Genomic DNA, 15,570 nt, shown 5'->3' with positions numbered 1-15,570 from the left:
CAGATCACAAATCTTCTTGAAGCCAGCAAAGAAACCAAATTCACAAACTATTGCATGTTCTACCTAATACTGAGAAATGCCCCTGCTGAGTGAGTGATCAAGTGAGAACTCCTGCTCCACATGCATTTCTGCAGTATGCAGTCTTAGTAAGTCTTGATTTTTTTATTTACGGAGTGGAAAATTACCAAGATCTTTGACTTTTTCATCCTCAGAGTTTAATAACGTCACCTATTATTATGCTGTTTCCAAGTGAAAGATGAAAAACAGGCTCATTAATGAAATATACAATTTTTTCCACAAGAGGAGACACCACAAACTTAGGAAGATTACTTATGTGAATGAATGACGCATTTCTAAAATATTTAGCTCAGCATTTGATAAACAGATTGTGTCAGCCTTGAGAATAAAAAGCCCGAATAAAACAACTTTAAAACCAACCATAAGTACTGTTACCTTGGCCAGAGAATAGTAGTAATACATACTAGCATTAAAAATATCCTATATATTTTTTCTTCAACAGCAAAACTGGGCAAATAACTTCATACTTATTAAAGACATTGCAACAGCAACAAGCCAGTATATGGGAGGAGGCGATTCTCCATAAACTATGAAATGTAATGTATGACTCAAAGCCAGAAAATTCAAGAAATTTAAGTTGTTTCAGTTTTATAGATTGCACTGTGTGAATCTAAGAGAAGAGTATTCTCACCGAATTAAATGTAAATTATACATTTGCAACATAATAAAATAAATGCTGCTTAGCGCTGATAGATGTGAGCACAAGCTTGGGATAGCATCGCTATACCTACCACTCTTTCAACCAGGGCTTATGAGCAGTGTAATTTTTTATTTTATTATCTAGTTTTATTTTTTACTTACTTTTTTTGGTTTGTTTTACTTGGAGGGGGACGAGGGAAGAAAGAGCAACCTAATTAGTCTTCTGCACAGTTCTCCAGCTCTCTCCTTCTCACAGTTCGACTGTCTCTTCAGGGCAATAACTGTATGTTTTTCCATATGCGTGTTTGCACGTACATGGTTTCCTTAACTACTCTTGAGTCCTTCCGCCCGACTCATCCACACTGGATACTTGCACAGGATACATCTTTTTAAAAGAGTGCTTACATGAGACATGGGTGAAGCAAGGCAGAATGAGAAATGTTCCTTGTTGATAGCTGGGGGTGGTGAGGCGTCAGTGGAAGAAAATATTACTCATAAGTCAAGTTGGCAGCTTCCCAAGCTGAACTACTGAAGGTGCATCGGAGAATGTATTTTGCTAGGCAAGAAATAAGCCTCGCAGTCTAAAAATACAGCATTAAATAGGAAGCAGGCATGTTTGTACAATAAAGATACTTCTGCTCCAGAAAGCAAATAAAGATTTTTACAAGGTATTTAACATCTGCATTTTTTCAACGCTTTCTTGAAATGACAGAGACTATTTTCTCAGTGCAGCAAGAAACAGGACCTGAAGGCATTGGCAACATCTTTGTGAACCGGAAGGGGGAGTGAAAGAAAAAGAGCTAACGTTTTTTTCCTAGAACAGTTTAATAACAGAAAATCTCCTGGAAGCAAACCAGCCAGAACGGTTTTGTTAACCCAGCTGCGTTATGTACTACAGCTAAAACATACACACTAAAAGTAATTTTTGAATGCCTAAGCCCTGAAGTTAAGGAGTGGTGCTCATTTCATACAACAGGGCTAAAAAGTCTTGGAAATCCTTTCAAGCTGACCAGTTTATACACAAGATTAACGGGAGGCAAAGGCAAAGATGAAGAGAGATTTTACTTGGAACAATACTGCACCAGCTGAGGTAACTGCAGGCATGCAGCGTTCTGGACAGAAAACACTGTATTCTCTGCAAAACAGCCCCTCTTTAGAAGGGTCTGAAACCCATGCCTGAACTATAGCACCATTTGTTTCCTACACACAGCAGCAGTTTAAAGAGCTGTTGCAGATGAGACAGCAAAGCTCGGCTTCAGCACAACACAGACATACCACTGAAGCCTGACTACTGCAGGTAGCTCTGCACCACAGGAGCCAGCCTGGGACTCACCTCAAACCTCTTTGCTATCAACAACTGTGGGAACGTCCTATCCTAGAAGTTTCTGCCTTTAAGGATTTCCTCCATGTTGCAAGGACACAACATAGTCCTCCACTCTGCCCAGCAGGCCTAACTGGCCTTCTTTCTCATCTCCTCCACACACGGAAACATCACAACAGCCCACGCGCCCAAGTCAACAACAGATGTGCTAGAATACACTCATCACGTGCAACCAGGGCTCAGTGGCCTAACTGAAAAGCAAAGTAACAGTCAGTTACTGACTTCAGCGCCCCAGTCCCAGAGACATGGGAAGGAGCTACATCCAAAGCCTTCGAGGAAGCTAATTTTGTGGTCCCAGTCTGCCTACATTCCCAAGTCTTATCCACAGCTCCTTCAACAACTATAGGAAGCCACAAAGTTTTTTTGTGAAGGCTAAGCTTATGCAGAGAGATGCCTCAAGCTATTTTCTTACAGGTCTCTGCTTACAGAAAGACAAGAAGTAGACTACAAGAGCACCAATGAAGAAGCTAGAGCCTCAAGATGTGCAAGGAAAGCTGAACGCATGCGAGTTGTTGATATCATGCTCTGTTCTGGATCTAACAAAATAAATATTTATGTAGGGACCACCCTCAAGCAAAGCAGCTCCTAAGGAGTGGCAGTAATGACTGTACTGACTTCTAGCCACACTTGGCAAAAATATTTATGTTAACCGTATGCTTTTTGAGAGAGCAGGTCTTTTGTCTCATTATGTCTCTAAGACAGGCAGCCTCACTTTCTGCACGCAAATGCAGATGACAAACATTCCCATTCTGTTTGCTCCCCCAGTTGGCTCCAGGTGACATTATCTTGGTTTCAAGCCATGGGTTTTGCTGAACTAGAACAGTTTTAAAAATAGGTTAGGGAAAAAAATACCAGTCATGCGATAGTCAAGCAAACTCACTCACCACAGTATTTTATTTTTAAGTTCAGATTTCTCCAGAAGAGTTTAGAGGGGAAAAAAACCCCATGGATATATTCTACTTGTATACCTACCCAAGAAATAACATGCACTTCACATACCAGTGCAGCGCTTCTGCCACAACAGTCCTCAAGTTGTTTGGGTTTTGTTTTGTAGGGGTTTTTTTTAATTATTATTTTTAAAAAAAAGCCAAGAAGAAAGATGACAATTGCTTCAAGGCAAAGCTTTAGGAGTCTTCATATCCACAGTCAGAGTAGGCTGACCTGATCTGTTCTTCTACAAAGAATGAATACTGACTGGTATGTCAGGCCTGTTTGCAGGAACAGAGCAGCCAGACGGTGAAAAGGAACAACGGCATTCCCCTGTAACTGTACGCAATTCACGTGGCCTGGGTTACTTTAGGGTCTCGGAGAATTGCATACAATTCTGATTTTAGGGAAAAGGGATTCCACGTCACCTGTACAAAGTAAGAGAGAACACACCTACAACAAGTAAAGCACTACAGGGGTCTGTGCATGCACAGGGCTGTGTCGCTACAGAGATGCCAACATTATCCAAGTAAAGCACAGTTGTGCGAGGCACCTCCATGCAGTGATGAACCTCAGCCATCTTATTCCCAGCCGAGGAAGGACTCCAGTAGCATTAGCTCCACTTCTCCTGGGCTGTACTCTACTCATACTAGCTCATAAAAATAAAGTTTAAATACTAGGCGTCTCAAGCTTGACTCAATAAAAGGTAGGTGATTACTTGAGAAGGAGATGTCTGGGCTTTCACGGATGGTGGACTCCATCAGTGACACAGGAAAAGGAGACAATACATCTTCCCTGTTTTCCCCTTCCTCTGGACCAACCGCTTTCCCCTGAATTAACAAATTAGTACCATTGCACTCGCTAATTAAGTGCCTCGTACATCCAATGCCACAATAGCATCTTACTTTTTAAAGGTGTCAAGCCTAGAGAGGTGATTTGAAAAAATGCAACAGAAAGAACTCATAAGTGCATCAGTTTGTCACAGTGCACAACGCCAGCAAAAACACTGGCATTGTCGTTGAAAAGGTAAAAGTCAAAAGCCTCTTTTTCTTGCTCCCATATTTAACAACTCCACAGACCATGGTGGGGCTAGGAGAACCAGCAATTGTTGGGTTTTTTTAAAGCAATGGCAATGCAGAAACCAGAAAGAAGACAGTTCAGCCTACAGTCAGTCTTCCTTCCACAGGATGGATTTGTGAATCTGACAAGTATTTTTATTTGTAAACCAGACAAATTTTATACGGAAACAAATGAAATGAGGTAAGTGTGGAAATGCTTCATGCCACTTCTGTATCACTTTTTAGACTGTGATCATACATTTATAGTAAGCATACTAGCACATTACCAGCATATGATGTTACTGCTCTTTACTACTGCATTTCCAATCTACAAAGAGGCAGCAAGAAACAGTTTCTTTTAAAGAAGCTGCAACTGACCACATGAAAGCTCCTTTTTTCAATATGGAGTCAAGAAGCATGTTCAATACACCATTAGTAAATCAATACTTGGTAGTTACCAGACTGCTTGCAGTTTTGCTAGAAAAGGCACTTGCGTTCTGCTGCACACCGTACCTCCTGCTATAAGACAAGCAACCTGGTCTCAGTCCGATTCTTTCGCTACAGACAAGACGTACAGTGGGTCAAAAGCAGCATCTGGATTTGAGTTTAACACCCATTTCCTGCCAATTCAACTTATAACTATTTGGTTTGGGGTTTTTTTTAGGTAGGCCCGCATGCTTTCAGAGCTTGCTCATTACCATTAGTAGCCATAGGTCCCTCCTGATCACAAAACTTTTCCAAACGCACCTCATGACTCTAAGAGAAGTTAGGTCCCTACTCATGTTAGTTCTCTCACATGGGTTTTTAGGCATCTTTTAATCGACTGTACAAACTTGATATTATGGAGAGCTTCAGGCATCAACTACTGACCCTCTGCCTGGGCCAGGGGATTTAAGAAAGTGGACAGATTGCAAGTTAAGGGGAACAGATAAGGGGAACATCTCAGGCAGATATGGAAACATTGTAAGCACATTTGAACTTCTGGTATTGCAGATGTCTTCAAAAAAAACCAATCGTTGCCCACAGAAACCTTTCTAATAAAATGTCTGTGTTAAATTGCTGCTTGTTCACAATATCACCAATAAAGAAGAGACTGAAAATTAACAGTGTGACTGGTAGTGGCTTCTAACAATAACCCAGCAATCAGAATCCTCGACTTGAAAATGCTTCCATCAAAAAAAGAAACATGCCCACATACACATGCACTTAATATTATCTATAAAATGGTTGTTAATCTGCATTTATACCTGCCGGAGACCAAATTAACTTCTTTAAAAAGATACTATTTAACATAAAATAACAGCTGTTTGTATCCATGGATCTTTCCAAGACACAGCTTCAGAACTGTTTCTTAAACTCTTAAAAGCAAATAAAGGAAACCCAACTCATACCTGTATCAGGCATTTACTGACATCACTAGCACAGAGAGCCTTATTGCAGCCTGTTGACGACTGGATCCACAGCAGGAACAGAAGGACAGTGACTGTGGGCGCTGTGATGTACTGCCTCATGTTTCCTGCAGGTGAGCAATTTTCACAAGTACTTAGATGTTACACAGTCTTTCAATTCAATCACAAAGTTGTTGGCTTCTTTTTTAAAAAAACACAGTGACCAACATTAAAAAAAAAAAAAAAAGTACCGGAGACTTTGAACGACATGACTTTCAAGAGCCATGCAAGTGACTGAAGTCAACCAGAGATGAGCATCTGCTACTTCAGACAGACAGAAGAACTGAGTTTGTTCAAAGCATTCCACCTTTCTCCCTTTGTGAAAACAGAGCTTCTCTGCAGGTGGTATTTGTTACAAATATAGCATGATGAGCAGCGTGCCAGTGAGTTCTTACTTGTGCTTAGCATGCAAACCCAGTCAAAAGAGGACCCTCTTGCCCTAGGCACTGTACCAATATATAATAAAAGGCAGCCCATGTTTGGGCAAGCTCGCAGTGAGCCTGTATTGTTCTCATAAGAGAAAAAAAAAATGCTAATGGGGTGCTGGGTTTCTTTCTTTCTGTATCTAAAAGTGTTCTTCTGCTTTACGAACTGAACCCCCCCCCCCCCCTCAATTAGCAGTATCTCAACATAAAAAAGTAGAAAAACAAGCCAACATGTAAACAAGGCATGACCTGGACGTCTAAAGCCCGTGTCAGATAACCCTTTCTTACTACGGTTATTAAATGCTTCTTGCTGCCTTGGGCACAGCACCATCTGTACTTACGGAGGATTGGGAGGGACGACTCCCCCCCCCCAGCAAGACCCGGGGGCACGCATGGAGAACACGGGATCTTTCCCCTCAGGAAAGGGTCACCGCTTACTCCCCTCGCTGCACAGAGCAAAGAAAGTTTCCCTTCAACTAGAGACGGTCCAAACCCACCGGGTGTTGCATTCCGGTAGGCCAGGCGCAGAAGCCAAGGCAAGCAAGATGCTCGTTTGGATGAGCGATCCAGGCGCCTTTTAGCACCGCGCCGTTTCGACAGCGGGCCGTGCTCGTCTCTTACATAAAAGGCTCCTGAGTAGCCGAGCCGGAGCGATGCCATTTCCACCAGCACCCCGCTCAGATGCGCTGGCGCCCGGGCTGACCGCGCACGTCCCCCTTCCCCCGGTTCTTTCCCCCCCCCCCCCCACCACCGCCGTACTTTCGTTTCACCGACCGCCGCTTTCCCAGACTTTTTATTCGGCGTCCCCAGGACCACGACCCCTGCCCGCCGCCCCTCCGCTCCCGCAGCCCGCCCCGGCGGCACCGGCTCCCACCAACCCCGCCTCGGCACCGCTCTCCCTCCCCGCCGAGCTCGCAGCCCGGGGCGGAAGAGACCCAAGAACCCCCTCCGGCCGATCGAACTCACGCTCGGGTGCCCCTCCCCGCCGAGGCTCCCCGCCGCCTCCCAGGAGGCCCCAGCCCCAAAGATGGCACTGCCAGGGGCCCGGGAGGCCGGTGACAAGGGAGCGCACCCCCCCTCCCGAAGCGGCCCGGGGCAGGCGGGGCGCCGCCGAAAGCCGCCCCTCCTGGCAGCGGCGGGCCCGGCCTTCACCTCCTCCGGGCCGGCAGGCAGGCAAGCGGGGCGGCTGCGCCGAGCCGCACCGAAACTTTCCTTCCACAAAGAAGCAGCCGCCTCCCCCCCGGCCGCTGGCTCCATCCCGCCGGCGCCGCCGCCCACGCCTCTCCCTCCGCGCCCCGCCGGCGGCTGGCTCACCGGACGGCGCCGCGGCCGGGCAACCCCCCCCCCCGCTCCGCCGGCGGCTCTCGGTGCTCCGGAGGCGGCGGAGAAGGCGGCAGCAGCAGCAACCGCGCGCCTCGGCCCGCTGCTCCCCCCTCGGCCGCAGGCAGCGCGGAGGCGGCGGCGGCGGCGCGGCCTCGCATCGCCCCGCCTCGGGGCACCGTCAGGCACCAGGACCCTCCCCTCGCCGCCGGCAGCGCGCCCCGGGACCCTCCGCCCCGGCGGGCGGCGGCTGCGCGGAGCGGGGCGGGGGGCAGGGGCCGCCGGCCGGGTGCTTCGCGCTCGACGCTGACTAGCGGGACGGCAGCGGAGGGGCGAGGCGGCGGAGCCTGCTTCTGGAGGGGCTTGCGCGCCGGGGGAAGGGCGCTTCCTGCGGCGTGCGGGGCTGAGCATCCCCTCTCCAACGCGAGTGCGAGCAGGGGAAAGCGCGGAGGTCTTGTGGGGCGGAATGCCAGCCCAGGGGAAGCTGGGGAGGGAGGAGTAGGGCGCAGGGGTTTCGCCGAGTGGCTGCTGAGGGAAGGGCAGGACGCCTGGGGAAGCACCCCCGCACGTAGAGGGCTACGGGCAAGGCCTGTGAAAGGAGAAAGAGAACTGGGAGGGAACCGCCGCCAGAAGCAAGCGGGCTCTGCCGCTAGAGGCAGCCTGCTGAAGCGCTGAAGGGGAGCTCGAGCTGTGCGATAAATGGGCAGAAGCTGTCCTGACAAAGAGCCGGCGGGGGCGGAGGGGCTGCGTCCCGCAGCCGCTGCTGGCTGGGGGAGGGCAGGGGCAGCCTTTGGTGAAGAAAGGACCCTGGGGCTCTCGGACAGCCTCGTTCAGGATCTCAGAAACACCGCTGCGTGGGTAGTTTATCCTCTTACGTGTTAGTCCCCAAGGGACAAAGGTAACAAGTTGGTCCCTAGAAGAAAAACGCCGTAGGAACCTGACTGGGTACCCAGAAACCCGCAGAGCCCTCGGGCTTCCCAGAAGACGGCTAGACTCCCGCGAGGGAAATACAGCCTTCTCCCCAACAAGTTATTAGTGTATTTCATCTCCTCCCTCCTTCTCTCCTCCCAACTCACACCGCTTTGTTAAGGGAAATCCACAGCAGGGTGTCCTTTAACAATACACTAGGTGTCATCTCAGAGAGTAAACTTTAAAAAAAAAAAACAAAAAAAAAAAACCACACACGACTGCAACAAACCCTGACTTCAAATCGGACAAGCCAGGAGATCATTGTCTAACGGCCCAAAATATTTGGACGGTCCCCTTTCTTTGAGCAACTCAATTTTTACTAAGCAGTTGCAATTGAAAACAACAGAAATCTGTTTCACAGACCCTGGTAATAGGAAATCGTCTCTCCTTGTAAAAAAGACACAGGCTAACCCTAAGAAACATCTGTCTTCAGCCCTCCTTGTAAGATAGAATACTGCCAAAGTATTTTTAAATTGTCACAAAAAAATGTTTCTGCTGATAATTCCAGAGGATGAACTTTTTCAGTAAACACACTTCAACCCCCACCCTCTTCCCACCCCTGCGAGACTCATGGGGCTGTTCCTGCTGCCATGCAGGGCGCAGAACTGCCATGGCACCCCACCGCCATCCTGCTCCCTGGTTGGTGTTACTGCTGTTGCCCCAGTAGACTGGGATGCCCTTGCCCTTTCTGAGCATGCACTGAGGTACCACTGTACAACTGCACCAAGTAACAGCTATAAATCCACTCCGTTGTCTCCTCCATCCCAAGTATTTTTGTCACCTGCTTCTTTTCTAACACACCCAACACTCCTGCAACCCAGTTTATATTTTCTGTTCTTTATGAAATACTCTTTAATTATTCCTATCTCCTACTTCAAAAAGTCCGTATTAGGTTCTCCCACTTCCAAATACGTATGCTACTTTTTACCACTCTAAGTATCTGATGGAAGTAAACTCATACCCACTTACTAGTTGTTAACATCTTGCAGCTTTATCCATTTTTAACTCGTCTTTTCAGGCAGACAACACATATTTCTGTATTATTTTAAAATTTTACAGCTACTTTCAGAAGAATATTTTACTTTCAGAAGAATATCACATTTGCATTTTCCTCAGTACATCTTCAATTCTGAGTAATGTCAAGAAGATATTCCTATATAAGAGCAGGAACAACTTCTCCTTCCACAGGTACCTAACAAATTAAGAGTGGAAAAAAAGTTACAGGGCAGGAATACATACTAATTGGTTTACTATGCTTGAGTTTCTGTTACTTTATTCTTGACTGGAACTAGAAGTGATGCACACATGGGAAGGAGCCTGCTGGCCATACAGTCTCTTGTTCAATGCCTGTTCGCTCTTTATCACAAGGCACGCTGAGCATTCATACAAGCACAAGGAGTAAGTACTCTGCAAAAGTTCACCTAGTAATTAAAAATCAGTTCAAAACATGTACTTTAAATCTCTTTTCCAGGTAACCAGGTCTCTTGCCTAAGCCCCATTTCTTTCAGAAGTAATTTCACAGACATCAGATCCCAAGTACTCTTGAATAATTTATGGACCAGAGGGTAACTTTCATGAGTATCTGTAGCCTCTTACTAATAAATAGTTAACTGTCTGCTCATTAACAGTACTAAATAAAAAAGCATTCCATTTCACAACCTGGGAATTTTTTTAGTTTGTCATTGAGCTGCCTTACATATTTCAGGAATGCTAAGATTTCATATATCAAGTGTTACAATATTAAGAAATTCCAACTAATAACATGACCAATAAAATTTATTAAACATTATATTTACAACTATTTACATATCCTTCCATAGATTACTATTAAAATAGACAATATACAATTTAAGAATTTTAATTCAAAGGCATTTTGTTGGAAAAAAATAGGCTCTGTTATGAGACCGCCATATAAGAGCAAAAGGGTTTTTTTTGTTTTCCACAAAAATATTTTCAGTATAGTAAGTCATAGGTATGGCATTACAACAGCAGACTAATATGAAATATGATTTTGTAAATATTACAATTGTTTAGGTATCAGTTATTGAAGTAAAGAAGTTAAGAGTTCTGTGAAGCATGCAATACATTTCAGTTTCAATTCTTTTACAGTTATGGTGATGAAGCAAGCAGCTAAATCAAACACATGCCGTACAAAAAAGAACTGCCAACCGGGAACACACTACACTTAATAAAAACTACAACTTTGGTCCAATAAAACATTAGACAAAAACAGTTTTACAGTTAAAATATCTACTTTATACAGGTTTGAACATTAATTACAAGATTATTTACATTTGCACAATACGTATAAAATAATTTATTTAAAAATGAAGATGATATTACATCTTTTTCCAAAAAGAAAACTATACATTAATTTACAAAATATAAGATTAATATACTATTTTCCTCCAAGTCTTACATTTTCTTCCACAGGCTTTTTCATCATTTTTCTGCAGGAGTTCAACTATTACTGAAGTTTCATAATACAAAGCTTTATAGCAGATTTTAAGTATCTTTTTTTTTTTGGTGGCTGTTTTCGTTATTAACAGCTTCCAGCGCTGTTAACTCCCCATGTTTCATCATCTTTTTCAGCAATAAGCTCTAAAGCTACAGGCAACTTTAAAATACAGATAATGGCAGTTACTGGGACACTGACTTTAAAATCAGCATCAATCTTCTGTGTTTGAACAAGAGCCTGTGCCACACTTCTGTGAAGGAATACCTGAATTTTTGAGAAAGGTAGTATTCCACAGAATTAAGTGCTCTGTCTTAAAAGAAAAATACTTTTCTATATCACTGCACCTCAATCTCTAGTTGTCCAAGGGAAAGGGTGAGCCAGAAGATGCTAGTTGTCATATTGGTGTCAATTCAAAGTCATCATTAACATCAACAAGAGGAACATAAAACTCCTGGATTTCATAAATGCTGATAGATTTGTATGTAGCGGGATCAAGTTCTTGTAGTTTAAGCTGCCACTCCAGTCTCTGTACCGCATTTAAAGCTGCTGCTTCATGCTGCTGCCTCATCAAAAGGCATGTCTATTTTAAAATTGAGAAAGAAGTTATTTCAGTATTTGAAAAAAATATTGCAACAAGTTTGAAAACAGAAAAAATATCTAGGAGCCTCTCTGGTGGTAGTAATTTCTCCACTATGTATTTAGAAATTTGCTGATTCTTCCATTACACTACATAGCAACAAAGGTTAGGTTTTTATACTGCTAGACCCTCCTTTATGTTGCCCTTAAAACCTCTACAATAGCATACGATACTCCATACAAAACTACTATTTATTCATCTATTTATTCATCTCATCTTCATAGTGACATTAGAGTTTGGGTTTTTTTAAAGTGGAAAGACAAAGTGTACCTTTAATTTATCAAACTTATCATCAACATCCTGTAACCACGACATAAACTGTCTTGCATTAAATCGATCCCTCACTGATGTTTTGCTGTCATCCACCTGCAAAAAAAAAAAAATTATTCAAATTTTAAGTTATGTGATGATTCAGCCTTAAACATACTTTAAAAGATAAAATCTACTTTGTGGGACCTTCATAAGCAATGCTTCAGATAGAAAAAGAGAGTCAAAGTATCACAGTATATATAAGTGTTGACCACCACTTTCACTGTGAGCCAGCTGCTCACTAAAAATGGATATTTTCAGATTCCCTCAAGCTATTCACTGTACTCTATTTCTGAAGTTTAGAGTAGGAGGCTTAAAGATTTATGCCTTAAAAATCTTAATCAGTACAATGCAGATCCTTCCACAAAATTGTTCTCTCTCTTCTCTTTAAAATTCAGTAACAAATTAAATGAATATTCCCTCATGGAAAAGCAAACACATTAATAAAGGAAAACTTAAGCAGCCTGAATTAACTGGCTACACAAGTATTCAAAAGCAAGAATAAAAAATATTTTTACCATCAAAATCCCCAAAAGGAGATTTAAAAAAGTGAAGAGATATGTCTTATGTCCTGCTCAATGAAATAACTATTTTTTTGTTTTAAAAACTATTTAATAAGAATCTATGAGAAACTAGATATTCTATAGATAAGTCTGAAAGCCAGACTATGCCAATTTAACATTTAAATAATAACCACTAAATAGAACAAGCTGCTGTTACTTTTTTAGGGAAAGAAAGAAAAAGACACTGCAGGAATTTGTGCACTGTAGCAATGGGCAAGAACAGGAAAAAAAAAAACCAAACCCTGCGAAGACTGAAATCTCTACAAACCAGCTGAGATTTCAGATATCAAGGACAGCTGAAAAGGTTGGTTCTAGAAAGAGCCCTCAACAACACTGTCTTGTAACCCTGAACTGTAGGCATTTAGGTGAGCTGTGACCAGCTAACAGTCTGTTCACCAGAAACTTGGGCCACTTTCCTCCCCCATCTGTGGTTTGACCCATATGACTGCAAAGTACAGTTCTCAAGGTCTGCCCAACATGTGCAGCATAAAGGCAAGCCTTCAAAGACCCAGAATTCCCATAAAAACAGTTCTGAGGTGGTCATTTTCCTGCAAAATAAACCAGATCTTTGCTTACAAATCTTTCCCAGCTATTTGCTCAAATACAAGAAAAGTTTCGTCAGAAATATGTCTTTATTGGAAAACAAAATTAAGAGTTGCTAGTGGGTTAACAGGAAAGTGGAAGAATGCATTGCAAGAGAATGGTTTCCTATGTGTCTACATTCTTCTCACGAAGCAAATTTAAATAAAAGCATCAAGTTGGTAATTTAAAACATTTCAATTATAATAAAAAAAATATTTAATACTTTGCTGAACATTATGTGCAGTATTATCTTTTCTAAGAAAAATTACCACAGACTGAAACACAAAACTGTTGAGGTAGCAAGGGTGAAGGAGAGGCATTTTACTACTATTATTATATAGGCAGTCAAAAAAGCTGCAATACTTGGGGGGGGGGGGGGGGAGGGGGGGGGGGGTGTTAGGGGGTGGGCTGGCGGGGACCACAAGAACTTCTCCCCCAATAAAGATTCCTTTTGCTTCACAGAATTCAAATATAGAAATCAACTGTAAAATATTAACTATAAAAATGCAGTTATATGCGTAACTCAGATGCATCTCAAATTTCTAAAAAGCTCAGGGCCTCTAAATGGGGGCAGAAAAAAAGCAAAGCACATTCTGAACTTCAGAACTAACAATGATGATATTTGGACTGTTAACAGAAGAGAAAAAAATCTCATCTTTGCCCTATCAGTTAGATTTACTAAGGAAATGATAAGTTAAAAAATTGTCAGTATAAAGCTTAAAATGGGAGAACAAGAGAATCTCCATAAACTGCTATCTCCTGCTGAACTACCTTGTTTTGCATAGCCTTAGTTCTTTAAAGACGGGCAAAAAAAATGTAGTAACAGACTGAGGAAACACTGGAAGCTGTAATAATTCTCTAAGGGGCTCCAGGACTAAAGTAGAATTCCACATATGTTGGAAACGTAAGTGTTTCATTTTAAAATGCCCAACATCCAATGCATCAACACTTTTATTACATCCAAAACATCACATTTCTTCCTTGCATTATGTGCTGCTCACAGTCACTGAAACAGGTTCTGAATGCTGTTTCTGTTAGTTAGCAGACCTGTTCACAAAATACCAACACCATGAAATTATATTCTTTTAGAGATACAGTTGCAGCAAACCTCTGAGTGGTAGTCCATAAAAGGTATACTGCTCATTTGTTTTAATCAGGACTAAATACCACCACTGAACATGTAAATAACATGGTGCATATAAATAATATAGACTTTGAAAAAAATAACTTCATCTGGTAGCATTCAACATTTCACTGTTGGTCATCTGTTTTTTTACGGAACAGTTCTAGTGACCGCCTTAGAGAGAGGAGTAAAGTTTAATGTGAATATCTCCACAAAACATTTCCAAATTTCACAAACCGATCTGATCACTTCACACGCTACTGCATTCCAATCCTCTGGACTACCTACAAAAATGATCTTAAATTCTGATAATTTTTTTTGTTGTTTAAGCTGTATTTGTAAGCTTCTAAAATACATTCTGTTTATGACTGAAATTTGGTCTCACAAAAATCAGCAGAGTAATCTTCTCATTTTATCCTTCTCATAATTTCTGGAGGTGAAAGAAAACCAGACATGGCACAAACCAGAAAATCAGTGTGTATATACCCATATCCTCTTGTTATTGTATACCCAAATGAGGCCTAATCAAAGTAATGATCTATAATAAGCAAAATCTTAATTCTAAACAAATCAATGACAATTTCAGTATCGGAACAGAATTCACTCCAAACGCTCCTTTTGAGTCAGGCTAGACAGACATTTTTGTCTGAAAAACATCTCTTTACCTGAGCATCCAGAGGCACATTATAAACCTCAGCATCCAGCAGAACAGTGCAGGCACTGAATGGTAGCGTTTGATTAGCTAGTGTTCTTGCTGCTCGATAATGAACACGTAGAACTTCTTGTTCGTTAGAAACAATAAGCTTTTCCTAATTGAATGAGATATCAACATATAAGTATACATTTGATAAATTAAGCACTTCAGTTTGATTCATAAAAATGTCCATTCATTTAAACATTTCTTTTTAAGGCCTACACTTTTGAGCAGTGTGAGAAATGGCCTGGTGCAGGGAGGAGCGGTTGTTAATCTAAGCAAATCCAAAATTCAATTTAATGATGCAAAGAGTGTTCCCTGAAAGTCAGAACTGAAAACACCTTCTCCCCCAGCACCATTGGCTGAATGTCATGCCCAGATTTTCAACTTAGTGCTACTGGGGCAACTTCTAGATAATCAAGAAGGTGAAAGATGAAAGGTATGAGGAGCATAGGGCTGGAATATAGGTTTGTGAGTCTCAAATGTACAAAGATTTTTGTCACATGCTTGTCATGCCAGGCACAATGGCCAAGCAAACTGAAGCAGAAATATAATTTGCAGGATAAAATTTTATTTTATTTTCATTTTTTTTAAAACAATATGCAGAAACTCCATAAATTTGTAGCTAGACAAAGATTCTTCCCTGAACTAAGACAAGAAAATATAGCTCACTTGCCCACACTTGACTTATAGTTGGAAAAAGTGGATTTGATTTGAAGAACAGTCTATTTGAGCAAAATGACTAAAAATATGCAGAATTTTATATGACCTAAAAGAATGTATCTGTGCATTTACTGCTCTGCAACACAATGGCTCTAATTTTTATCAAAAGAAAATAAGGTGGATTATAAAAAGCTCTGAAAACAGAAAAGCAGCATCTTTCCTTTGGTTACAACTAATTTCTTTTCAGTGAGAACTTGAACCATGTTTACATTCTTTGTGCTTGTTATTTTATACCT

The 15,570-nt window shown here is 42.2% G+C and overlaps 2 protein-coding genes across 7 annotated transcripts in view; both read right to left on the bottom strand.

Moving 5' to 3' along the window:
• Positions 1–9,313, bottom strand: part of TWSG1 (twisted gastrulation BMP signaling modulator 1) — a 30,383-nt gene extending 21,070 nt beyond the window's left edge. The window contains exons 1-2 of one of the 3 annotated variants that reach the window (XM_049830264.1): positions 9,207–9,313; positions 5,475–5,599 (exon numbers count right to left, since the gene is read on the bottom strand). In XM_049830264.1, the coding sequence (XP_049686221.1) occupies positions 5,475–5,594 (120 nt within the window). In that variant the 5' untranslated portion in view covers positions 5,595–5,599; positions 9,207–9,313. Of the gene's footprint in view, positions 1–5,474; positions 5,600–6,922; positions 7,188–7,270; positions 7,596–9,206 lie in introns of those variants that run through there. The other 2 variants (XM_049830261.1, XM_049830263.1) reach the window with 2 other exon arrangements.
• A 607-nt stretch (positions 9,314–9,920) lies between these two features.
• Positions 9,921–15,570, bottom strand: part of ANKRD12 (ankyrin repeat domain 12) — a 68,674-nt gene continuing 63,024 nt past the window's right edge. For all 4 annotated transcript variants that reach the window (XM_049830219.1, XM_049830217.1, XM_049830218.1 and 1 more), the window contains 3 exons: positions 14,583–14,726; positions 11,611–11,706; positions 9,921–11,283 (listed from right to left, as the gene is read on the bottom strand). In XM_049830219.1, coding sequence (XP_049686176.1) covers positions 11,098–11,283; positions 11,611–11,706; positions 14,583–14,726 — 426 coding nt within the window. In that variant the 3' untranslated portion in view covers positions 9,921–11,097. The remainder of the gene's footprint in view (positions 11,284–11,610; positions 11,707–14,582; positions 14,727–15,570) is intronic.

The sequence above is a fragment of the Accipiter gentilis genome, chromosome 27 (genome assembly GCF_929443795.1).
Source record: "Accipiter gentilis chromosome 27, bAccGen1.1, whole genome shotgun sequence".
Lineage (NCBI taxonomy): Eukaryota > Metazoa > Chordata > Aves > Accipitriformes > Accipitridae > Astur > Astur gentilis.
Note: the sequence above shows the minus strand (reverse complement) of the source record. Positions and strands in the feature narration are given on the sequence as shown.